This window comes from Dromaius novaehollandiae, chromosome 3, assembly GCF_036370855.1.
Source record: "Dromaius novaehollandiae isolate bDroNov1 chromosome 3, bDroNov1.hap1, whole genome shotgun sequence".
Taxonomy (NCBI): Eukaryota; Metazoa; Chordata; class Aves; order Casuariiformes; family Dromaiidae; genus Dromaius; species Dromaius novaehollandiae.
In genome coordinates, this window is record NC_088100.1 from 52,540,315 (window position 1) to 52,562,737 (window position 22,423).

The window sequence follows — 22,423 nt, forward strand, 5'->3', positions numbered from 1 at the left end:
TAATTGGTTTAGGGCTCAGCCTTCAGCTATTAGTAACTTTAAGTTGGGTTTTGTATTTAGTGATAAACAGAATTCAGAGTATATATCAGGTACCTACATATGTGTATGTATTCACCTCAAAGTGTTTGCACACTGAAGCCTTATGACTTTTCCAGATTCAGTTCTGTTGCAAGAATTTCCCAAGCTTCCTGCTATATTCCTCCCAAGACAAAAGAAGAAACTGTACTAAATAAAAGCCAACAGGCTTATAAAGCAAAGCCATAAAAGAAAAATGATTTGAAGACAGGTTAAATGTTTGAAAGGATTAAAGTTTCACCTCAGGACAATCTCTTCAAAAAATAAAGGGTCAACATATTTCCATCTGTATACTTCACAATTATTTCTGTTTGCTTTCTATTAAATTCCTAATATGTTGGACTTAATAGTCATTTTTAAATTATTTTGGTGAGAGATGAAGGCTAGCCATATGTTCTTTTCTTTCAAATGATCCCACTTCCCACATTTAGCTGATCTCAGACTGAACGTTCTGCATGTTTTTTAAGTCGTCTGTAGTTTGTGTAGTGTTATAGAACAGAGTTTCAGATGTTACCTTTATACAATTTTATATAAGAAAACCATCTGTTAATTTTTTTCTCCGTTTTAATTGCCCATCTAGGGCATACTAATACTAAGAAAAAATGGTATTTAGATGAGATACTTGATGAGTAGTTAAAAATTTATCTTACAAAAACATATGCCCATGAATAATGTAACTTATTTTAGAATGTGATGAACTTTTTTCTTTAAGAAATCATTTACAGCAGTCATTTTTCCATGTGTAATCACGATAGCAAATAAAGCCATATTTCAAACCTGTCTACAGGTGATTTCATAGTAAATTGAGGAAAGTTCATGTATTTATTATCTTCTAGCAAAATAGGAAGGCTTATAGTAGCTTTTTGGTATTACAGTGGGCTAATTTATGGGGTCATGATCCACTGAGTATCTGAACTACTTCAGCTGTAAAACAGTTCTTGAACAAAAACGGTCACAAAGCTCATTTTTTGCCCCATACTGCTGAACATTTTTAATGTGAATGAACTTACATGAGCTGTTCCTGCAAACCCTATTTGCATTTGTCAATATTATATTACTTCTCAGTAATCTACCTTTTCTATTTTCTTGTTATAGGAAGAGGAGAATGTGTCAAATTAGAAAGTAGAGAAAATCACAGAGAATATATGTTCCTCTGGATTTTTCCTCTGGACTGTGACAATTTCTCCCATACATCACTTCACAGTGATTTGTTTAACACCTATTTACAGACAGCATATCTAATGTCACTGTGTTTCTGCTTGTCTTTGTGTTCATCCAGCTGCTCAACCAGTAGCACTTGTATGAACAGAGTTGTTTGAAGTTAAATTTTACCAGTCCAGCTCATCAGCAAGTCTTCTTAGGTTGTGGGCATGATGCATAGCCTTTTCTACCAAATCATCATCAAACAGAGACAGATTGGCTAGTTTTTCTTGCAATTCCTTTTTTGCTCCATCTATTTCTGCGTAGAACCCTGATGCATTCTGAACAAAATATGGAAGGAAGGGAAGAAGATGAAAATTGTAAGAAGCAAGTCTATATTTTAATTATTATTTTTTATTTTACCTTTTATATTATTATAATGTTATTTTATGCTTTATTTTTAACATATAAAAAAGAGGAAAAGTTGAAAAGAGGCTGTCCTATGAATGCAAATGGGGCAAGACAAGTGCAGGAAGACAAAAATCAGCCAAAATTCCAGAAATTACATAAAGAGATATTAAAGAGATGTGAATAAAATACAAAGGACAGACAGTTGAGAGACTTATTAGCATCCTTTATGTTTGCTCTAGAATGATGCATATCTTTTGGAGTCAAGTGCTAATAGGTGGAATAATTAAACTAGGTCTTCGCAAAATCCCCTAGTTGTGGCTCATATTAAGTTAGGAGGTGGAAACCATGATTTCTTTTTTTTTTTGACCTGTTGTTTGTGAAGGCTGTAGGCCAGAAATTAGCTTTTGGGTCTTCTAAACTTTGTCAATGGAAGTAAACTAATGCTGCTGGGATGGGTGGCCTTACCCAGTGTCCAGTGATTGACGGTGTTAGTGCATGGTCCCTGGCACTGTTTTAGCTCTGGCCAGCCAGCACTCTCTCAAACCTGCCTCTCTGGGAAGCAGCCTGGGGCAGTGCCTGTGCCCCATGGGCAGTTCAGAGGAGACCTGTTGCTGGAGAGGGGCAGAGGGTTTAGCTGTATGGCTTTGAGCTGTGCCATGCCATGGAGAACTGGCACTGGCCCTGTTCCCATCTCTCTGTGTAGACAGAGCCCTGATGCTAAGACTTCTTGTATTAATCTGATTTATAAGAGTTTGCCTGAATACTACCTGAGTATATGTATAGGCAAGGAGATGTAGTATCCCTTTGCCATAGCTGTACTTCTTCTTTATGTAAAATTCTTGTGGGGAAGACCAGATAGACCTGCATTCGTCTCCTCTCTGATATACAACCTTCCTGATAAGTCTGAGGACTATAATAGTGGCCTCAATATACAGGATAAAAGAATGAAATGAAGGGAGAGAAAAAGGATGAAGGAGTAAAGTGTGAAGATACTCATTGCTGAGAGGATGTAAGATGTATGATATTCCCAAACTATTTCCTTCCCTGATTATGCTTGAAGACGGTTGTCTTCTTTTTGTTTTCTCAAATGACTTCTTCAAAGAAAAAAGAATATTTTTGGTATTTGTTCTTATGCTAAAAATAGGAATGAACAACTATGGCTGAAATGAGTGTATATGTGGACAATTTTCGTTTGTGTTAAACTACTTCAAAGTGTTAATATAAAGGAAAGAATTTGGTAAAACGGCAGAAGTTTTGGTTACCAAAATCCCAGTTTTATTTGCTTCATTTTTTTCATAGAAAGTCCAAAAAATCATGGGAATGATTAATCTTTGAAAAGTTTCCTACAAAACGTTGTCTCATTTAAAACGCTGGATCCCTAATCTACAGTCCCAGATTAGGGTTTTTATAAGACAATGTGCTTATATTTAAGTTTTGCACTCCAACCATCACTGGTTATAACACTGAGGTCTGGGCTCTTTAACCTTCTCCTGGGCTAACTTGCAGGCATAAACAACAGAATTAAGCATATAGTACTGTCTGTTACCAGTGCATCTTTTGGCCTGTTGGCAGCCCCTTTTAATGAAATAACTGAGAAGTCCCCAGCAAAATCCTTCATTCAGCTGTGTCTATAGTAATGTGTCTTTATAATACATTATTTTTCTGAGGCGGTAAAACGTAATTACAAAGCTTTTCAGCCAGGAAGACTTATACTTTTCTTGGGGAATATTTATCAGTATTTCAGTGAAGCAATATGAAGAAAGAGAGGCCTGTGTTTAGTGATTTAAACATATGACTTTTTAAAAGTTCAAAAAATCAGGATAGATCATCTAAACAAGTTACTGAGGCACCTACCTTTATTACCTCGCTTAGCTCTGAGTTGATCTTTTGTGGTCTTGCCAAAATAGCTGTGGCACTTAGCAGAATGCTGTTCACTTCATTTGCTTGCTCTTTTATTTTCTCATGTTGTTTCTACAAAAAAAAAATAAACCCACATCCAGAAATGTCTGTGAATTGCTAAGATACAGTGTTACCATTTTTGTCATGTTATTAAAGTAAATTCAAAACATAAAGTGATAAGCTAAATACATTTTAGACAAATTGGAAGCCCTTTTTTTTCCCCAGACTTCTCTAATAGCTGCATATTATAATGGGACTCTTTGCATTTTCTTGTCATTGTGAAAGAAATCTTTTTTTATTTATATGAATAAATTTCCTTTTATAATACAGATTGAGCAATTATTGGAATAAAGCATCATTCAGTGCACTGCCAATAGAGAAAAATTAAACATGGACTTTTCATGGTGGCCTGGAGACTAGTTTGTTCTGGAGGTTTTTTAAATTTGCAGCGTGAAGATGTCTTTTCCTTGGCAATAATACAGCTAATGTGAACATTCTCTTTGGTACAGCATCTGCCTTCATTGTGAGGAATAATGAAGAATCCAACTGGTTAAAAACAGTGAACAATTATGACCACATCCAGCATACTTCAGGCTTCATTTCATTAATAAGAGACAAGCTGCAGCTCTGCACTGTAATTATGAAACAATGGAAAAACAGAGAAGAGTGTCCATAAGGATCACAAGCTTCTTGTAGAACAATTCACAAGAACAGTATGCCCAATTTCTGTAATGAATTGCTAGACCTCCACATTGGTGTCAGCTTCTAGTGCTGTAAATCCCCTAGATCTCAGAATTCAGCCACTGTCTCTACAAAACTGAGCGGTTAGCGTGAATTTGCAAGAATATTCTAGTGATCATAAGATTGTTCACTAAACCTCTCCCCTCCAGAATACAAATGATTTCAGCCATTGAAATGAAATAGTTAGTTTGAAAGGGTCCCAAAAGTTCTTCATTTTTATCTTGCTGAAAAAATGAACGAAAAAAAAATTTTGAGTGAGACATGCTGGTTCTGCATTGCTGAAATAAAACTGAACAAAACAGAGTAAGGATCACAGAACTGCTGGAAAGAGAAAGAAATAATCTTTTTATATGATTGATGAATTAGGTACTTTTCCAGGATAAAAGACCCTAAAGTTCAATTTCCTCACCAGCCAGACAGGATTTGAACCTAATCCTTCCCTTCCTGTCCCCCTTCCATGCTGTAGGGGACAGGTCTCCTCCGAGCTCTCCTCTTCCACGATTACTTTGTACAAAATACTGAAACTATTCATTTGAACAAAAGGTTAAGGGAAAACTACTCTATCCTATAGCTAAGCTGTTCACCCAACAAGTAGGAAACCCAGTTTCAAGATATCTGTTGTGAAGCAGCTAGAGAATGGATTTGAGCTTAATGATGGAAGGGCAATCATTTTTTCCTAAACAAATGCAGAGAGAGAGTTTGGAAGAGGCACCGTGAAGCCAGTCATAGCCCAGGTCTTGAATGCAGTGAAGAATCTTTATAAATAATGATTTTTATAGAATATAATTTTGTGAGCATGAAGTCCTTCCATATTATAAATGAGTACATAATATGTGAAATGATCCCACCATGATATGTATAGCAGCCATGCTATTTGGAATTTTGAGCTTCCTGGGTTTTGTTGTTATACATCCTCCTATGTTTAAGCATTCATATCCATTTCTCCGTTGGCCCACTGAGTCATGCTATGCCAAAACTTAGTGTTTATTGTCACTCCGTTGAGAAATAATAGCGCTTTGTATTTCTGCAACTTAGAACTGCAGCGTCAAACTCTTCCCGCTGAGTGGTCCAAATAACTTTTTATCATACTGGTGATTCCTGCATCTAAATTGTTTGCAGTCCACTATATTAAACACCAGTAAAAATGGATGATTCACAGACAGTGCTTATGATAAATGTACTGCATAATACCCCACGCTCTTGAAGATTGGCTTTGTTTTCCTCGTTTATGTCCTGGGTTTGAATAACGTAGTCAAATGCCTGGTCTAACGACTCCTCCAGGTCTGAGAGTTTCATATCGTGTTCACTGAGCTGCTCCAGCACATCAGAAAGCAGAGATCTGGTGTCATTGTACCTCTCATGAAACTGTTCAACTTGCTGTAGCACTGGGAGAAAAGTCAGAGGACAAATTAATTCAAAAGCTGGATTTCTGACAAAACCTACCTATGCAGCAATATCTGTTGCTGTTTATCAGGGGATCAGTAAAACAGGTTTGTTAACAGCCCACTTGAGAGTTTACTTAGTTCACATACCTAGATTTTAATTTCCCTCCTCTTTTGAATAGGAATGCTGTGTCTCATTTTAGTATCTCACTTTAACCCCATTAATCCCCTCTCTCAAATTACAAGCAGCTTTTTCTAAATGAGACCAGTTGTCGCTTTCCTTGCTTTTTCATTTTTTTTCATTGTCACAGCTAACCAGTCTACTCTGGAGAAGACAGTCCTTACTGTGTTAGGGCTCTGACTCATGTTCACTAAGCAAACAGCTGTGAAAATTAAGCCAGCACTCTTTCCCATCCCAGTAGTTTTTACCTCTCTCCTGGAGATTACTGTCTGCATCACAGAGCTGGCAGAACAGAATGGACGCATTCACATGGGCTGTTCCAGCCCTGGCACAAACCTACCTTCCTCAGCAGCTATTGCTAAGGTGCTGCAGCGTGCAGGCATGCACACACACACATTTTTCTGCCCACTCTGCGTGGGGGCAGCAAGTGCCAGTGGAGAGTTGGGGCAGAGAGCTGGAAGCAGCAATACCTGCTGCTGCTGCAGCAAGGATCAGTCAGTTTGTCCTTCAGAGCTGCACCACTGCAGGCCTCTTTTCCCTAAGCTCTGTTAGTGAAGTTAGGAAAGGCAGGGAACCCGCAATAGCCCTGAAGTTTGTTGAATGCTTGACAGTCTCCTGAAATCAGTAGAATTACAGTGGTTTAAGTTAGGGACTCATCATGGTGAGCCAGGCTCAGGAACTGAGCCCAGTATTACTTTCACACTGGCATATAATAGTTTTCTTCAGACTTCACTTTCTTGTTCTTTCCCAGATTTGCTCTCTCACTTATTTCTTTTTTTCTAAACCAGTAGGAGTAGGAATTATTTAATCTCTTTTGCCTCTTGTTCAAGTAATTAATGACAAAACACTGTTAATAGACGCACAGATCTTGTATACTTTGTCTTACATTCTTTTGAACTGTGAGTGTTGCAGCTGCCCAGCACAGTAGTCAGTACTTACTGAGCACTTGCTGACCCTCCCCACGGTTCAGAAGTGCACCCAGAACTGCCCAGCCTGTGCCAACTGTGCGTAGATGTATGGATGAATGGAAAAGAGATTTAAAACTCACATTCTTCTGCTGCATTTTCCTCCTCATCTGCAAGTTGCCTCTGATTAGTGAAAGGCTTGCGGTGTTTGATCTCCTTCAGCATCCCCTCAGCCACATTCAGCTTGTGGGCGATTTCTTCAGGGCTCAGCTCTTGTTGAATTGCATAGTATTTCATCTTACTGCTGATTTCTGAAGGAAAAAGGAACAGATGGTTAATCCAACGTGGCTACAGTGAAGTAAGTATTTTGGAGTACTTTTACTTTTTTTTGAATCCAGATCATGCTGACAGCAAAGGAAAGTTTTAATTATCTTATAACTCTATAGTAGATAGTTATTAAGGTTAATCCAGTCTTACCATTAAACCTGTAAATAAAACACACTTTCTGGCATATGTGAGGTATCATTAGAAGAGGATGAAATCAAACAGGCAAGGTTTGTGTGCATTATTTGGCTTGGCAGCTCTTACAGACAGGGATCATCTTTTTATTCTGAGTGCTGTGGCATGTAGTGGACTGGGGCCGTCCTCCAGGATTGTAGTTTCTAAATGTTGCCACAAAAATGTGATGTTTATTAAATAACAACAACAGCAAGGATACTGAAGTAACCTCTTTGACCATCTGAAAAAGTTAGAGGGACCCTAAAGAGGAAACATGGCTTCTGGCCTGACATTGCCTAGCTGGTTTGGAGTGGGGTATTATTTCAAAGTTTAGGTCTTGATTCAAAACACACTGTTGGGTCCTTGAAGTGACGTATCTAAAACTGAGTTTACCCATTCCTGATATAGACATTACAAAGCTTATCCTCCTCTCACTCCCTGGTCTGGAATACCAGGTTAAAGTAAAACTCACCAGTGGGATCATCAGAGTTAGTCAGAGCTAACAGTGACTGTGATGGGTTCAAAAAGGGAAACTTCTTATTTTTTCATCTGTCTAGTTTATTTATATGGCCTCCATTAATTATCAGCAGGATGGGAAAAGTCCACTTGCATCAATCTGCTGACAAGGAAGACAGTGAGCAGTCTCGTGTCCCATCCTATGCTCATGCTTGTGGCTGCATCCAGCCCCAATCTGATACCAACTCTTTTTTTTTTTAAACACAAGTGAATGTGAATTCCTTGAGCAGTTAGTCAAATAATCAAAGGCTACAAGCTGAATTAGCTTGAAGTATTATGTGTAAATCTATTTATTATTATTATTCTGTTTTGAAGAGAGAAAAAAGAGCAGCCCTTGTTCTGGGTGTCAACTCATGTCAGCCTGTGGTGTCAATTATCTTTTAAGAGACAACTTTTCATCATGGCATTGCAGTCTATAAAAACCTAATGTGTGGGTTGCTTTGTGAGTGAGCCCAGGTGTTATGACATTTCTGCACTGGAGGTTTCATTAATATATGCTTGACATTGAGCTGAACCATAAAGAAATCTATTTACCTTGGATGTTATCCCTCATATTACTTAGCTGTTGCACAAGCTGTGTAGCACGGTTGTTGGTCGCTATGGTTTCCTTCTGTACCAGTAGGCCTTTGCTGGATGCCTTATTTCCCTATGAATAAACCATGTGAGGTAGAGATTAGATTTCTTTTCAGATCCATATGCATGTGTGGGGATGTGCAGTGTAAACAGACATTTTGCTTTCTCCTGATGAGCATGTGGAAGTCCATTTATCATAAAAAATGGTATTTACAAAGGTGTTTGAAGTGAAGGGCTGTCTTGTCGGTATTTTCAGAACTGCAGAGTAAGAGATTAAAATCTGTCCCATATTTATCCATCATTTGCTGCAATCAAATTGCCATAAATTATGTGCAGTTGTAAAACTCCCATCTGCTGAGTCTCCTAGGCATGCAGCAGGGCTAGCTGATTTTGCTGGGTGTTTCCTGAGGAAGCATATAGACTGAAGAATAAGGTGTGAAGTGCACTACCATTTTTAGATCAGTGTTTCCCTGATGTGAGGTCCCCACCCTTATAACTTTTATAACTTCTTAAAATTCAGAAAAAGCTTGAGGAGCCAAAGTGCTCAGAAGAGTGTGTGCGTGTATGTCTGCATCACATGCTTGCCAGTGGTAAAGTGTTTGATTCAAAGCCATTGTTTGGGTTGCAGCAGAGAAAATTCCCACTGGGAAATTAATTTTGAATTTTGGGGTGCCCTGACACCTATTAATCCTAAAGATATTTGATTGCTGGCATGCTCACTTAATGCTTGCTTAGTCCTGCACTTGGCTGAGAAGTCTGTTTTCATCTTTCAGCCCTGTAGCTGTTAGCAGTGTTTTAGCTGCAGACTGTAGCTGTTCTAGCAGCTGCAGTAACCCAGAAATATCCCATTTAAACACGGTTTGCAATTGCAGAAGCACCAGGTGGCGCTTGAAACCAGCGAGAGAGCTGGAAATCCACAGTCCAGGTGCTCCGCGGCTCGCCTGGCCCAGCCAGACGGTGGGAGGGGGCCTGGCTTTACTGGGGAACGCAAATGCGACAGAAGTATAATTGTACCTGAATAAAATAAATATAGGAGTTTATAGAAAGACTTTAATTTTATTTCTGTTTGCTTACTGGTTTTTAGTCTTTGAAAGGCAAGCAATATATTTTCTGTTCATATTTCTTTATTGCTGTCCGTTTCTTGTGGTTGCTTTGTTGCTTGTCACTATTATTTGTGGCTTATTTTAAGCAACTTCTTGCTGTTTTTTTACACACATTTGCCTTTAAATATCATTCTTTCCTTGCCAAATTCTTCTATAACTATTGAACATGCAGGGAATTACCAAGACAGGTTTGGTGATTACCATGAGATTGATGGGAAATATGACAGTGTGAGTGAGAAGTGCTCTTACTGACCCTCAAATTCCCACTGATGTTTGGAGACTTTACCTGGAATTTGCAAAGAGCCTATGAAGGGAAGGTGCTCAGCTCCCCCAAATTTCAGACAAATTTTCAGGATAGAGCTAAATGCTGTTTTACTCTAAGCCCATCCCAAGCAGACTCAGGGATTTACAGATCATATTTATTGTTCTCATTTACCAGAAGGAATTGCCTACAAACTGTGCATTCATTCTGTTTTCATGGTTTAAATCAGAATCTCCAGTGAACCATCAGGCATGGCAAAGTGCACTTGAAATGCTCTGCATGGAAGACACAGCATAAATCTGCGAAATCCATTCAAAGCTCCAGCACCCAGTTTCCATGAAAGTGCCTTGAAAAGAGCAAAAAGGCGTATATTCAAAGTTATTACCGTGGTCTTCCCTCCACTGTGAGAGTCTGGGGCTTTTATTTTCCTGCCTTACAAGCAATCATAGATATTCCTGTGGAATAGGCTTTATAAATAACTAGAGAGAAGAGACCACAGGAAATGCTGAATTTATTGGTTCAAGGAAGGTCGAACCATGGAATAAGCTAAAACATACACAGCATAATAGTGAAGATGACAAAACCTTTATTATCCAAATTCATTAAACATTCCTAGAAAATCTAACGCCTTAACCATCCTATCTACAAACGACATAGTGGGACCCAGAGGCCATGTAAGCACTGCCAGATTTTCACAAGTACAGGTTGGGGGGCAGCTGATATAATCAAACCTCTCTTGTGAAGCCAGATATAGCCTGTGTGATTCTGCAGTGCCATTCCATTAAGTAAGTGCTGATTAAACCCACCAGAACTCAGATTTTCTCTTCCACCTCTCTGCATAGTCCTTTCTTCTCTTCTTCTTCTTTTTTTTTTTTTTTCCCCTCTCCTTGCTCCTGTATTTGATTTTTTAGTCTAAGGTATAGTTTTAATGTGTCTTGTGAAGGAATTGGTAACTGAATATAAGGTCTGGCATTTTGCAATAAACATGAAATATACTCTAGTCCCAGTGAAACTGTAGTTATCTCTGACTGGTACTATTATAGCTTGATGTATCTCACTAATGCACATACTACATCTCAGCAATAGAAAGATGTTTAATAATATCTGTTTAAAATAGAGGAGCAGCAATTTTGAACCTTATTTCTTCTCTTAACATACTTCATTACACTATTCTTCTGGGGTGCAGTGAAAGTGCTATGTACACTGAGAGCAGATAACCTTATAACCTTAGTTTTATAGCCTGGCAAATGAATGTGGGATGTAACATTTATGACTATAATTATGTTAAAACATATATTGAGCGCTGATCAGGCTCCCGGCCCAGTAGGTACCTGAAAAACCATTTGAACTGGCAGTTTTGTAACATATTTTGAAGTGTATAATCGGGGTTAGTTTAAATTTTGTGAGAACATACATGTAAAATAGATACTGCAAACATTCCCGAAGTCAATCTGAATTACTTTAATCTTGGTTCCTTTGCTTAATTAGAAATCAGAATTTGAAATGCAGCATGTCTATCTCAGATCAAATACTGTACATGTGGTGTAGGGAGTAAGGTAGGAATGCAGATCCTGAGGGAAGGCTTATTGTGATCAGTAGCAAACCTCTGACTGCGTTCAATAGACTTTGACCCTACATCCTTCCCTTTCTGGGAAACAGACTGATAGATCATTTACAGTTTTTATTCAGAGCTCAATTAGCCCTTCTCCTACACAAAATAGAAAGTTCTCCCAAGCATCTTTTGGAGCACTCACACCCTTATGTGGTGAACCTCTTATGCTATAATGTGAATATGACAAACCTGAAACCTACAGTACTCTGTCAAAAGGCTATACACAAACCTGTTCATCGAGTATTGCTGTGTCTGTCAGGAGATCATTCATTTCGGCAGCAACATCATCGACCTGGATGGTCCAAAGTACAGAATGATTCTTTTTTTTGGACATTGCAACCTGTGTGGGGCAAAAACAAAACAAAACAAAACAAAAACCCAATGCAGCTGACAGCAAATTCTTTATCTAAAGAATACAGTGTGAGTGACACAAGAATTCAGTAATACTGGGCAGGGACTGAAATATATGTGAGTGGAGTGGCAATTCATAGATTAAAATTACATTAAAAAAAAAGTTTGCCAATGCTTGTACCTGGAGATGGGTGGCAGTGAGGTTGAGATCATTCAAGCGTTTGTGAGCTGCAACTCCTGTAGAAATGCTCAGTAAAGTCGATTTGCTTTCATCAATAGCCAGAACTGCTAATCGGATGTCATCAGTCAAATCCCAAATACATTTATCACAGCCTGATAAGAAGATAAAAGAGTGACATTTTTCTTTTAGCATTTGTGTCAGTTAAACAGCAAATATTCTTTTCCTTCTTAAATTTACTCTATACTGCTCTTGCCCCATGGGGTTCCCTCTCTTTGTTATTGATGGATCCTGATGGATACCCATTTTTCTTTCACTTTCATCCGCCCGGTCCCGCAGTACAGTCATGATGCTTCTAGCTGAAAAGCACCAGATGGGACTAGTCTAAAAGCCTGTCAAGGTGGCTTCATAACCAGTAGGGAGAGAGATACGAGGCATTTCCTGGCTATTCCCTAAAGGCTCTGTATGTTTGTGGCCCGAAAAACAGCAGATTGGGGTCAAAAAACAAGTTAATTTGTTACAACCCGAAACTGTGTATTAAAAATTTGGTGGTATGAGAAGTCAGAATGTACAGCAGCCAGACTCTTGGCTAGCTATTCAGTTTGGGAGCCAACTTCTAAAAGCACAGTCATAACATGTTTAGATTATGCTTTCATAGAACTATATCCCTGTACCTACTGAATACTTGCAATATCATCTAATTTTTAGTGACATTTGTGCCACTACTAAATGCAAAGGGTCTTAGATGAACGTGAAACACAGATTTCTACATAAACTTTTGCTTAGTGTTGCGTAGTCTGTATTCTTTATTGTAGCAGCTCCCAAATGTTTTCCTTTTGTTTGTGCCCCTGGGCACATGACCCCTCTTCACTGCCATGGTTGTTTCTTGGGAAGTGGTTTAGAAACCCATGCTACGTGGTATGCATTGTACCACAGACATAATTATACTAGCATTTAAAAAAAAATCATGTTTACACATAGTTACAGCATAGTAACTATTGGAAACTCCCCAGGCTTCCTATAGTTAATACAAGGGAGATAGTGGAAAAGCAGCTGATTGATTTATTTATGTCAGATTGGCAACAGTGACAATTTATACTGAGGTGTGCATACAAGTAGGAGAGCAGAACTGATGTGCAAGATAGCCCAGATAATGTGGTTGGCAACTTTTAGGGCCAGAATATTTTTTTGCAGGCACTGAGCCTCAAAGACTAGAGGAGTGCCTTTGTGTACCTAATGCTCCACAGTTTGTACCTAAGCGTTCAGTCCTTATTACAGAGCGGGATGGATGTATTAACGTACTCATTCAAGCAAGCAAACACAAGTTTAAGTACACAGTGAGGCATCACACATGTTCACATGTATAAGTGTCCTGGAGGATCAAGTTTCAAGTGCTAAGCCCACGTGGGAACTGAGCTGTTAAGGTCATATTTGTAGGCATCTAAATACAAGAGTGATACTCATTTTTGGGATTCTGTTGGTAATATTCTTACTGATGGTTGGGCAGTCTGTGCCAGTAGAAACTTCAGGACTATCTGCTAGACATTCTCCCGTTTGGCTGTTGCACATTCTTCCTCCACAGTTACATTCTGCAGGAAAAAGAAAGGATTTTTTAAAACAGTAATCTTCAAAATGTACAACCAACCTTTCCCTGCCAACGCTTAAAAAATGATTACATGTAGGATTGTGCCAATATGCTCACACCAAAATTAGGGGCTTCTGAGCCTGATTTTTCCTTATGTGCATAGAAAAAGGTGTTCTTTGAACTGAAGAGCTTAGAGGCAGATTAGACCAGATAAATATGAGATGGGAAACAGTATATGCTGAAGTGACTTCTGCTGTTACTATTCAGAAGGACCTTGACAGGCTGGAGAAATGGGCACAGAGGAACCTCATGAAATTCAAGAAAGGGAAATGCAGTCTTGCACCTGGGGAGGAATAACCCCACCCAACAGTACAGGCTGGGGGCTGACCTGCTGGAAAGCAGCTCTGCAGAGAAGGACCTGGGAGTCCTGGTGGACAACAGATTAACCATGAGCCAGCAATGTGCCCTTGTGGCCAAGAAGGCCAATGGTATCCTGGGCTGCATTAGGCAGAGCACTGCCAGCAGGTCGAGGGAGGTGATCCTCCCCCTCTACTCAGCCCTGGTGAGGCCACACACTTGGGAGCGCTGTGTCCAGTGCCGGGCTCCCCAATACAAGAGAGACATGGAGCTATTGGAGCGAGTCCAGCAAAGGGCTATTGAGGTGATGAAAGGACTGGAGCACCTCTCATATGAGCAGAGGCTGAGAGAGCTGGGACTGTTCAGCCTGGAGAAGAGAAGGCTGAGGGGGTATAAGGGAAGGTGTCAAGAGGATAGGGCCAGACTCTTCTCAGTGGTGCCCAGCAGCAGGATGACAGGCAATGGGCACAAACTGAGACACAGGAAGTTCCATCTGAATGTAAGGAAAGCTTCTTTACTGTGAGGGTGACAGAGCACTGGAACAGGTTGCCCAGAGAGGTTGTGGAGACTCCTTCCTCAGAGGTATTCAAAAGTCATCTGGACACAATCCTGGGCAATGTGCTCTAGGTGACCCTGCTTGAGCAGGTGGGTTGGACTAGATGATCTCCAGAGGTCCCTTCCAGCCTCAACCGTTCTGTGATTCTGTGATTCTTCAAGGCTTCCCAGCTGGTGAAAAGCAGAAGTAGAGAGACCAGAGTTGTCCAGCTGGGTCATTGTTTATTACTGTCTAGCGAAAGTAATGTTTTGGTGATGGGCTAAGGAAAACAGTACAACTAAAGTTAATTATTAGTTATATATCTCCGCACAGGCCTTTGGAATTTTTCAATGCCACATCAGGCTGCCACTAAATAAGCTTTCCAACTTATCAAGGATTGATAGTGGGCTACAATTCCATCGTCAGCTTGAGCATATCAAAAAATAAATATCTCCTACCACTTACAGTGAAGAATGAATGATGTTTTACATTGTTTTAATTTGAATAAGCTACATTTTTATTGCCTGCACAAGTGGCTTTTTAGAAAGTATAATTTTTAATCTGAAGTATCTCTTTAAAGTTTTAATCGTCCTTTTAAGATATATTATTTAAAGATTAAAATATTCCAGGAACACTTTGGTAGAATAACAAAAACTCAAGCAGCACATAAGAACAGCAGAGATTTATCTGGAATTCATTTTGCTCTTGTGATTCATGGTTTCATCAGAATCTCATGTAACAAAATTGTTCACTGCCATTTTATTGTAGCCCATTCATTCCTTTCTATAAATTACCCCTATATTTACATTACACATTGCACATTCAAAGAATTTTCAGGGAAAATGTGTAATACGGCTTCAAAGTAACCATGGTGCACTAACATTGGAATAATTTTGTGTAACTGAACCAGTGCCAGTGGAATTACTCAGTTTTTGTTTTAGTGTGAAAACAGAATTTGGTTATGACTTTTATTGGGTAAGATATTTTGACCTCTCCACAATCTGAATGACCTGGGTCAGGTCCTGGATCTACAGTGTTTTAATTTGTTATTTCTTTTGCTAAGAAATGAAAGAAAAGTCTCAGCTGAAAGCAGAGATCTGTCTTTATATACGTCACAGGATCCAGGCTATTCCAAAAACAATTGGCAAGATTACAGGAAGAAGATTAAAATTTGGATTAGGTTAGTGTTCAAGAAAAACAAACTGCATCTTCTTATTAAACAGGATAAGTGTTGCTTTGTCACAAAAATGCTTATAATGAATTCATTTCAAAAGCAGTCCTGATAATTTTTCATATAATTGTTTAGAAGGTACCATATTTTTAATGGGCAATTCAGACTTTCAGTGATATTATGGCTTACTCTTGGAGACATCTTCTAAATTTACCTTTATTTTTGAGGGACATTTGTAAAAAGCTTTGAAGTGTGGTTTTGGACACATGGTTAAGGGATTTATTGAAAAGAGGCTGAAAATGACTATCCACCTCTACACAGATTTTCTCTTTTGCTTGAAAGAAGAAAAGATTATCTTAGCTGGACAGAGCTTATTTCACTCTCTTAAAATTTTTTGTTGTCTGTACCCTGTGAGGTGCGTTATGGAAGTCATGTACACAAACCCTCAGTTTCTTACACTATTTTCTTTTTTGAATTTTTACATTTTAAAGAAGATATTTGTCTTATTTCAGAATCAATATTTTTTTAAATTAGAGTTTCCAGTTGTTCCAAAATGCCAAAGTATAAGCTGGCCTTGTTAAGTACCAGAATGCTTTGGATATCATGGATGTTCTGATTGGTGAAGGCAATTTTGTGTTTAAATTCTATGTGGTAGATAGACCAGGCATGTACATTTTTATGCAGTGTTTCTGTTCAGGCTGTGTGCAGCTACCATTTATGAAATATCCGTATTTTGAATTTTAGCAGAAGTGAAGATGAAATTAGAACTGTTTAACTCTGAAACATAACAGAGCAAAATCAGGATTTACTGGAGTCAACAACAGGATTAAATTCACTCCTAAAGAGAGAAAAGATGCACCTTTCATAACATAGTCAATTTCTGAGGTACTTTTTATATTTAGCAAAGATCAAATATTACAAGAAAATCTGCTAATGAAGAGAATTACCAAGCTGATTTATAGTCTGCATGAAAAACCTATATAGAGAAGTCTGGTGTACCATGAAATCCCAGATAAACTCTATCTCAGAAGTGTAAACAATACCTAAGCATTCTGCCTCTAATTCCTGCAACTCCTTAAGGGCATAAACCAAGACTATACTGAGGTGATGAAAGTGTGGCTTAAGTTTAGACACCCTACATCCAGAAATGTTTTCCAAATAAACATCCTGTGTAATTTGCTTAGACACTTAAAATGCTCTATAATCCCCAGACTTCTGGCAAAACTGCTCTTAGCTGTTTGAAGTTCCGCTATTGCACACAGCCAGAGCACCACTGCTGTGGCTGAGTTAAAGTGCTGGGTGCATATCTCTTGCCTGATGGCATTCAGGACCCAGAAGGTAGATCCTGTTATTCTTTATGGGAGAACTGTAATTAAATCATCTCCAGTAAAATGAATAAGGCAGTGAGTTGCATGAACAAGGCTTGCTTTTGCAACCTTAGTATCACAGAGATGTTGAATTACAGGCCTGTGTTGGGGCCCAAAACCAGGCAAGAGCTGAGTTTTGGGCATACTAGTCCCTACAGCCTTTGCCTTTTTGGCTGGTCTGCATGCCTAGGCACAGCGCACTGGCATTTGGGATTACTGTCTGTAGACAACAGCTCTCCCATTTCAGCGTAAATGGAATTTAGGCACATGATGTAGCAGTGTGAATTACATCTCAGAGACAGACACTTGACTTCTAGCTGTCACAGTACAGGAAAATAAAGCTGGAAGGGACCATTAGCACCATTGTATCCAGTCCACTGCATAAGGCAGCAGCACAAGACACTGGAGTCCAAAGCATCCCTGGAACCTCCATCCTACAGGTCCCCAAACACTCCTTAGCACCTTATAAGAAATTAGTAGAAAACAAAATCCCATTATACAGTGAGTCACAAGAATAAAGTATGTTTGGTCAAGACATATAGGACTATAGGCACCAAGGCCTATAGCCCAACACTTTAACCCAGCACTTCCAGTCTCCAGGTTGGATGCCTGCTTTGGCTGTCTCTTACCCTCAAGGCATGCTGGGAGCTAGGAGTGAGCCATCTCCTCCATTTTGTGATCTGGTCCCTAAGGGAAGGACCCCCATCAAGGTGGTTGGGAGGAAGCCTGGAGGTCTGAGCACCTGCATTCTGCCTTTAGCTGTGGCTCTTCCTCGATGCTTGCAAAGAAGGTGAAATCCCTGCTTTCAGAAGCCAGAGCTTGTGGGCACAAAGGGCACACGGTTAAAGTTCTTTTTGGATATAACACCTTGTAAATTAGGAGAATAAATGTCTTTGAGGATGTAGGTCTTTGTGACCCCTCTGTGTAGGTCTGTATAGGTAACTGTCCTCTGGGTAGCACCTTACCAACCAGTGGGACCCCAGTCATTGCAGAAGTGGAAATATGGTAACAAACAAGATGACACAGCTTCATGGAAAATGCACAACATATTATCAGCTGAAAAGGAGGAGAAACTGAGCTAGGATCTAGTCAGAACTGTTCCGCTAAAAAATGCCTTCAGATCCTCAAGTGCCATCAGTTTGAGTGGGTGTGTTGTACAGTGTGGGGTACCAACAAATACAAAGGTGAAGTCTCTGCCTGAAAGAAAGCTTAGAGTCCACATTTTAAAACAAGATACAGGATACAGCAGTGCCTGCATTCATCCTGCCTAGGTGTTTGATTGAGATGTTGGAGTTTGGAATCTGAGACCTCCTCACAGGCAATGGAAAGAGGGAGAAAGTGCCAGGAAATGATTCAGCCGAACAGGCATCTAAATGGTCCCACCAGGGAGGCGGTGGGGAGTGCACCATAATTCCCTGTGCCGCAGGAGTCCTCCTGATGGCTGATCTTAGCATCTCTACTAAGTAGTGCATATACTGTGTTGTGCTGAGTTTTGCTGTGCTATGCTGTCCCAAACTATAGGCAATACCTGTACAGTTTTTAGCGAATCTGGCATCCCCATAGTAACCCGGAGCGCATCGTTCACACTTGAACCCTGTGGTGTTGCGCAGGCAGTTGCGGCACTGGCCAGTCACTTCATCACAGTCTTCAAAAATCAGGTTTGGGTCTGAGTTGCCACTGCAGTCACATTTTTTACAAGTGCTTCCAATTAGCAAGGGGTTTCCATAGTAACCAGGGGCACACCTGGAAGGAAAAGCAAGCCCAGAGGTGACTAACAATGACATTCCCATCTGTGATACTATTTTTTCTCTGGCTTTATTTATGTCACTATGAATTGACGACAATCTGCAACTACTAAGGGACAGAAGGCAAATTAGGAACTGTAATCCTGCAGAAGCTCTTTTGTGAACTAGTCTCATTCTGTATAGTTATTTATTTTTCCCTTCTTGAACACTCCTGGTATCTCAATCACATCAGCCTGTATTTTTTTATTTGTATCTTTAGCAATGAAATGATTTGTTCCCCATTGTTTTAAACTGCATGACAGAATGACCTTGGCAGAGAGACTCCCTCCATTCTGGTGTTTGTTTTGGTCTCTGTCAGCTTTGGATCTCTCCAACTATATTGTGTTATATAGGAAATGGGAGAAAGAGACTGCATTTCATGATGTGGAAACTCTGAGGAAGTTCAGGCACCATTTTCATTATAATGCACATAACAAAGTTCTGACCAGAAGGGATCTATATAAATATTTCTGTGATGAGACATGGGATAGCTTCTGTTTTTTGCAGAACAAAACAGACACTGAAACAACCTCCCTTTTACATCCCCGCCATTTTTCAGATATGGTCTATGATAGCCTGTTGGCGGAGGCCAGAAGACTAAGAACAGCCACAAGGCTAGAAGAGGAGAATTCTTCTATTGGTTTCTGGTGGGGGAGACAAGCACCACAGGGAAGGCCTGAGATAGGCCCAGTTTGCTGTTCATGTTTTATCACTTTTGGGAAGCATTTCTGTTGAAAACTTGCTGCATCATAGTATAGAAGAAATGTTAAAACTGCAGTGATTTTTGAAAGTCTAGACAAGCCAACTGTACCTAATGATCCTGGGCGGATGGTGACCCTAAGCTAAGACAATAGTGAATAGCTTTGGTGTCATTGTTTGGAAAGAAAGGACAGGCACTCTGCTGTCGGAGTCCCTGCTGATAGCAAGGAGCAGACTTAATCCTATGTGCTACAGGTACTTTTGCAAAAGAGCAGAAATAGCTGATGAATGACAGTTGCTGGCAGCACTGCAGTGGTTAGCCACAGCAGCTGGTGGAGAACGGACATAGCCAGAGTGGTGAGCAGAGCTGGCAAAGGAGCAGGTATGGAGCAGCTCACAGGAGCATGTCCTCAACCAAGAGCATCACTGGAGGAGCCGGCAGCCAGAGCAGTGGTGAGCCGACCGGGGGCGGGGGGTTAGTTGGCAGGGTGGAGGGCAGCCCATACTGCTGGCAGCGTCACCAAAGGGTAGAGGGGGGACTTGCCGCCCGGCACCTTGCGCCGCAGAGCTCGGGGACTTGAACCCACAAACTGGGAATGAAGAATTACTCCTCGGGGATAGACGCTACTAGCTGGCCTAGCCTAATGAAGAAATCAGTGGATTAAATAATTGTGGCAGTAGTTTAGGTACGGAATAGTTATTGTATTTTATTCTATTTTATCTCCCTGTTGTCCTTTGCTTTACTCTCATCTATAAAGACCTCTTTTGAGATGCTGTTTGTGCTGCTGTTTGTGGGTGGGGAGGGTGAGCTCTCAGGCAGTTTAGTTTAATTTTCTCAAGTTTCTGGCTGGTGGCTTGAGCTGGGGTCTGGTGTCTCCTGAAATGTGAACATAGTCAAATCCAGGTTCTGCTATATCTGAATGATAAAAATGTAGGAGATCTGATAAGAGGTTCCAGTTTTGATCTCTTCCTACATTTGCTGAAGTTTTTTTTAATAGAGAAAGTAATTTCCTCAACACTGCTTTGTTCATGTTCCAGGCCTGAACCCCCACAGTAAAAGCACATATAAAATTTTAAGCATCTTAATATAAACCACTTGGCTGCCTCAGTTATTGCCTTTGCCAATGACAAAGACTCTAGCTGTCTCTTTGCAGCATTGTCTGAATCTTTGGTGCAGATCTTATCATTTGGGTGACCCAGATGTAAAGAATAAAAGTGTGATCTGTAGCTCTGTGCATCCTTTGAAGAATGTGAATGCAACAGTGAGCATAAAGAATGTGATTTAACTGATTTTGGTGAAGTCACTCCCCATTTACGTGGGAGTTAGAGCAGGCACTGATGGAAATGCTCCAAAAAGCTTACTATAATTTTCTAGTATTCTAAAGCCTATATGAGATTTTTCCAAATTTCAAAATTTCAGTACCTTTATGAAGTTTGAAAAAGAAAAAAAATACTCCGTGATTAAAAAAAAAGATCTGTCTAACCATTTGATTCACTTTGACCTTTCAAAATCTTTCATCCTTTTTAAAAATTTTCTGTAGTTAGACATTTTCCAAATGATTGTCCATCTGTTGTGGCCACCAATTCATGTCACAGAGGCCACTGAACAGTGCTGAGGTGATAACCATGTTTTGCTTACCTCTCATCAGGTGTAACTTTCAATCACTGTCTACCAAAGACTGTATACTATTCCCATCATGCCCATAGTATATGCTCTCTCATAAGAACAAGGTGATTTTTTTTTTCTGAAAGATACCATTCTGTTCGCTTGCCAGAAGTGTAGTGGACAGTGCTCACATCCTCACAGATATATTTCTGGGCCTGGAAGTAAGTGCTGTTTTGTACGATCATCTGACCCACTTTCATTAGCCATATCTCATCATCTGGAGCAGCTGTCTAAAACAAATAGAAACTTTTACAACTGAAAATGAATGTGTCATCTTCCCTTTCCCTTTCCCTTTCCCACTCAGTGCATCACATAGGTTAGGACTGTGCTTGGCCTCTTTGAGAGTTGAGGCTGAGTGAGAAGAACAAAGACAGCTGGATGGAAACATACCAGTCCATCTCTGCACTTTATGGTCCAAAAAAGTAAAGGCCTGTGGTAAATGCCTTTTCCTCCCTTCTATCAATAAATGGCTCTTTGTTGCTAGCAAAGTATTTCCTCTCCCACGCGATTTTTCAACGTTGTGGAAATAATAAAGCTGCTAAGTTATCTTTGTCTCATTTCACAGACATGTTTGCTTCCTGTAATTATTGGTGAGTAAGAAATTAACTTCCCCTTCACTGGCAATGCCAAAAGAACTCTTTTCCTGTGTTCACTTTGGATGATAAAGTATCATTCGTTCAGTTATGTTTTTTAACGTTTGGGCATTAATAAAACCTGGATTTCACCTGTCACCACCTTAATGCCCTATTGTTGAAGTCAAGGAACAAAATGATTCATTTCTAAGTTTTGAATTGGAAGATTGGTTTTCGCAGTTCCTAGCGAAGGCCTCCATGATTTTACAACTTTATTTGCTGGCAAACTTAAAAGGAACTGGATAGATTTGTGCCAAGTCTCTGGAGCAGCACAAGAAAACTTCCTACATGAATGCCAGAGGATATGGAGCCGATTGCCTCCTGGCCTGCTGAGAGATACCACATGCTGCCCATGGCAGGATGCCTGCAGCTCACTGCCCCGCAGCGCCTGTCACTGATCGCCTCAGAGAGCTGGTAGAGAGGGGACAAGGGGATGGAGTGTGGAAGTTGATGGGCAGGATGTGGCCTTCCTCTCTCTTTACTAGGTTGCCTTCAGGCAAATGCAATTAAGCAGGACATGGTAATGACGTTCTCTGAAGACACAAGCCGCTATTTGGGTTGCAGGAAGGACGGGGGCAATTTCCCTTTTGCTAGCATTCAGGATTGCTGATGGAGGCGAGGCCAGGACACACAGTGCTCCTGCCGGTGTATTGACAGCGCAGTGGCTGCCAGTACTCTCAGTGAATGGTGGAGGTGCCCAGCAGGAGCATATGTAAGGCTCTTTAGCAACTGGACAGGGACCAGCAATGCATATCTCATTTGTCTTTGAAACCCTTTTCATCATTTCTGACACAAATGGG

At 40.1% G+C, this 22,423-nt stretch overlaps 1 protein-coding gene across 2 annotated transcripts in view; it reads right to left on the reverse strand.

Annotated features, from left to right (window-relative positions):
* The window catches only part of LAMA4 (laminin subunit alpha 4), a 107,620-nt gene that overhangs the window by 38,881 nt on the left and 46,316 nt on the right, over positions 1–22,423 (reverse strand). For both annotated transcript variants that reach the window (XM_026119994.2, XM_064508892.1), the window contains 9 exons: positions 18,371–18,585; positions 13,321–13,416; positions 11,831–11,982; positions 11,528–11,638; positions 8,283–8,394; positions 6,878–7,045; positions 5,458–5,651; positions 3,481–3,597; positions 1,408–1,556 (listed from right to left, as the gene is read on the reverse strand). In XM_026119994.2, coding sequence (XP_025975779.1) covers positions 1,408–1,556; positions 3,481–3,597; positions 5,458–5,651; positions 6,878–7,045; positions 8,283–8,394; positions 11,528–11,638; positions 11,831–11,982; positions 13,321–13,416; positions 18,371–18,585 — 1,314 coding nt within the window. The remainder of the gene's footprint in view (positions 1–1,407; positions 1,557–3,480; positions 3,598–5,457; positions 5,652–6,877; positions 7,046–8,282; positions 8,395–11,527; positions 11,639–11,830; positions 11,983–13,320; positions 13,417–18,370; positions 18,586–22,423) is intronic.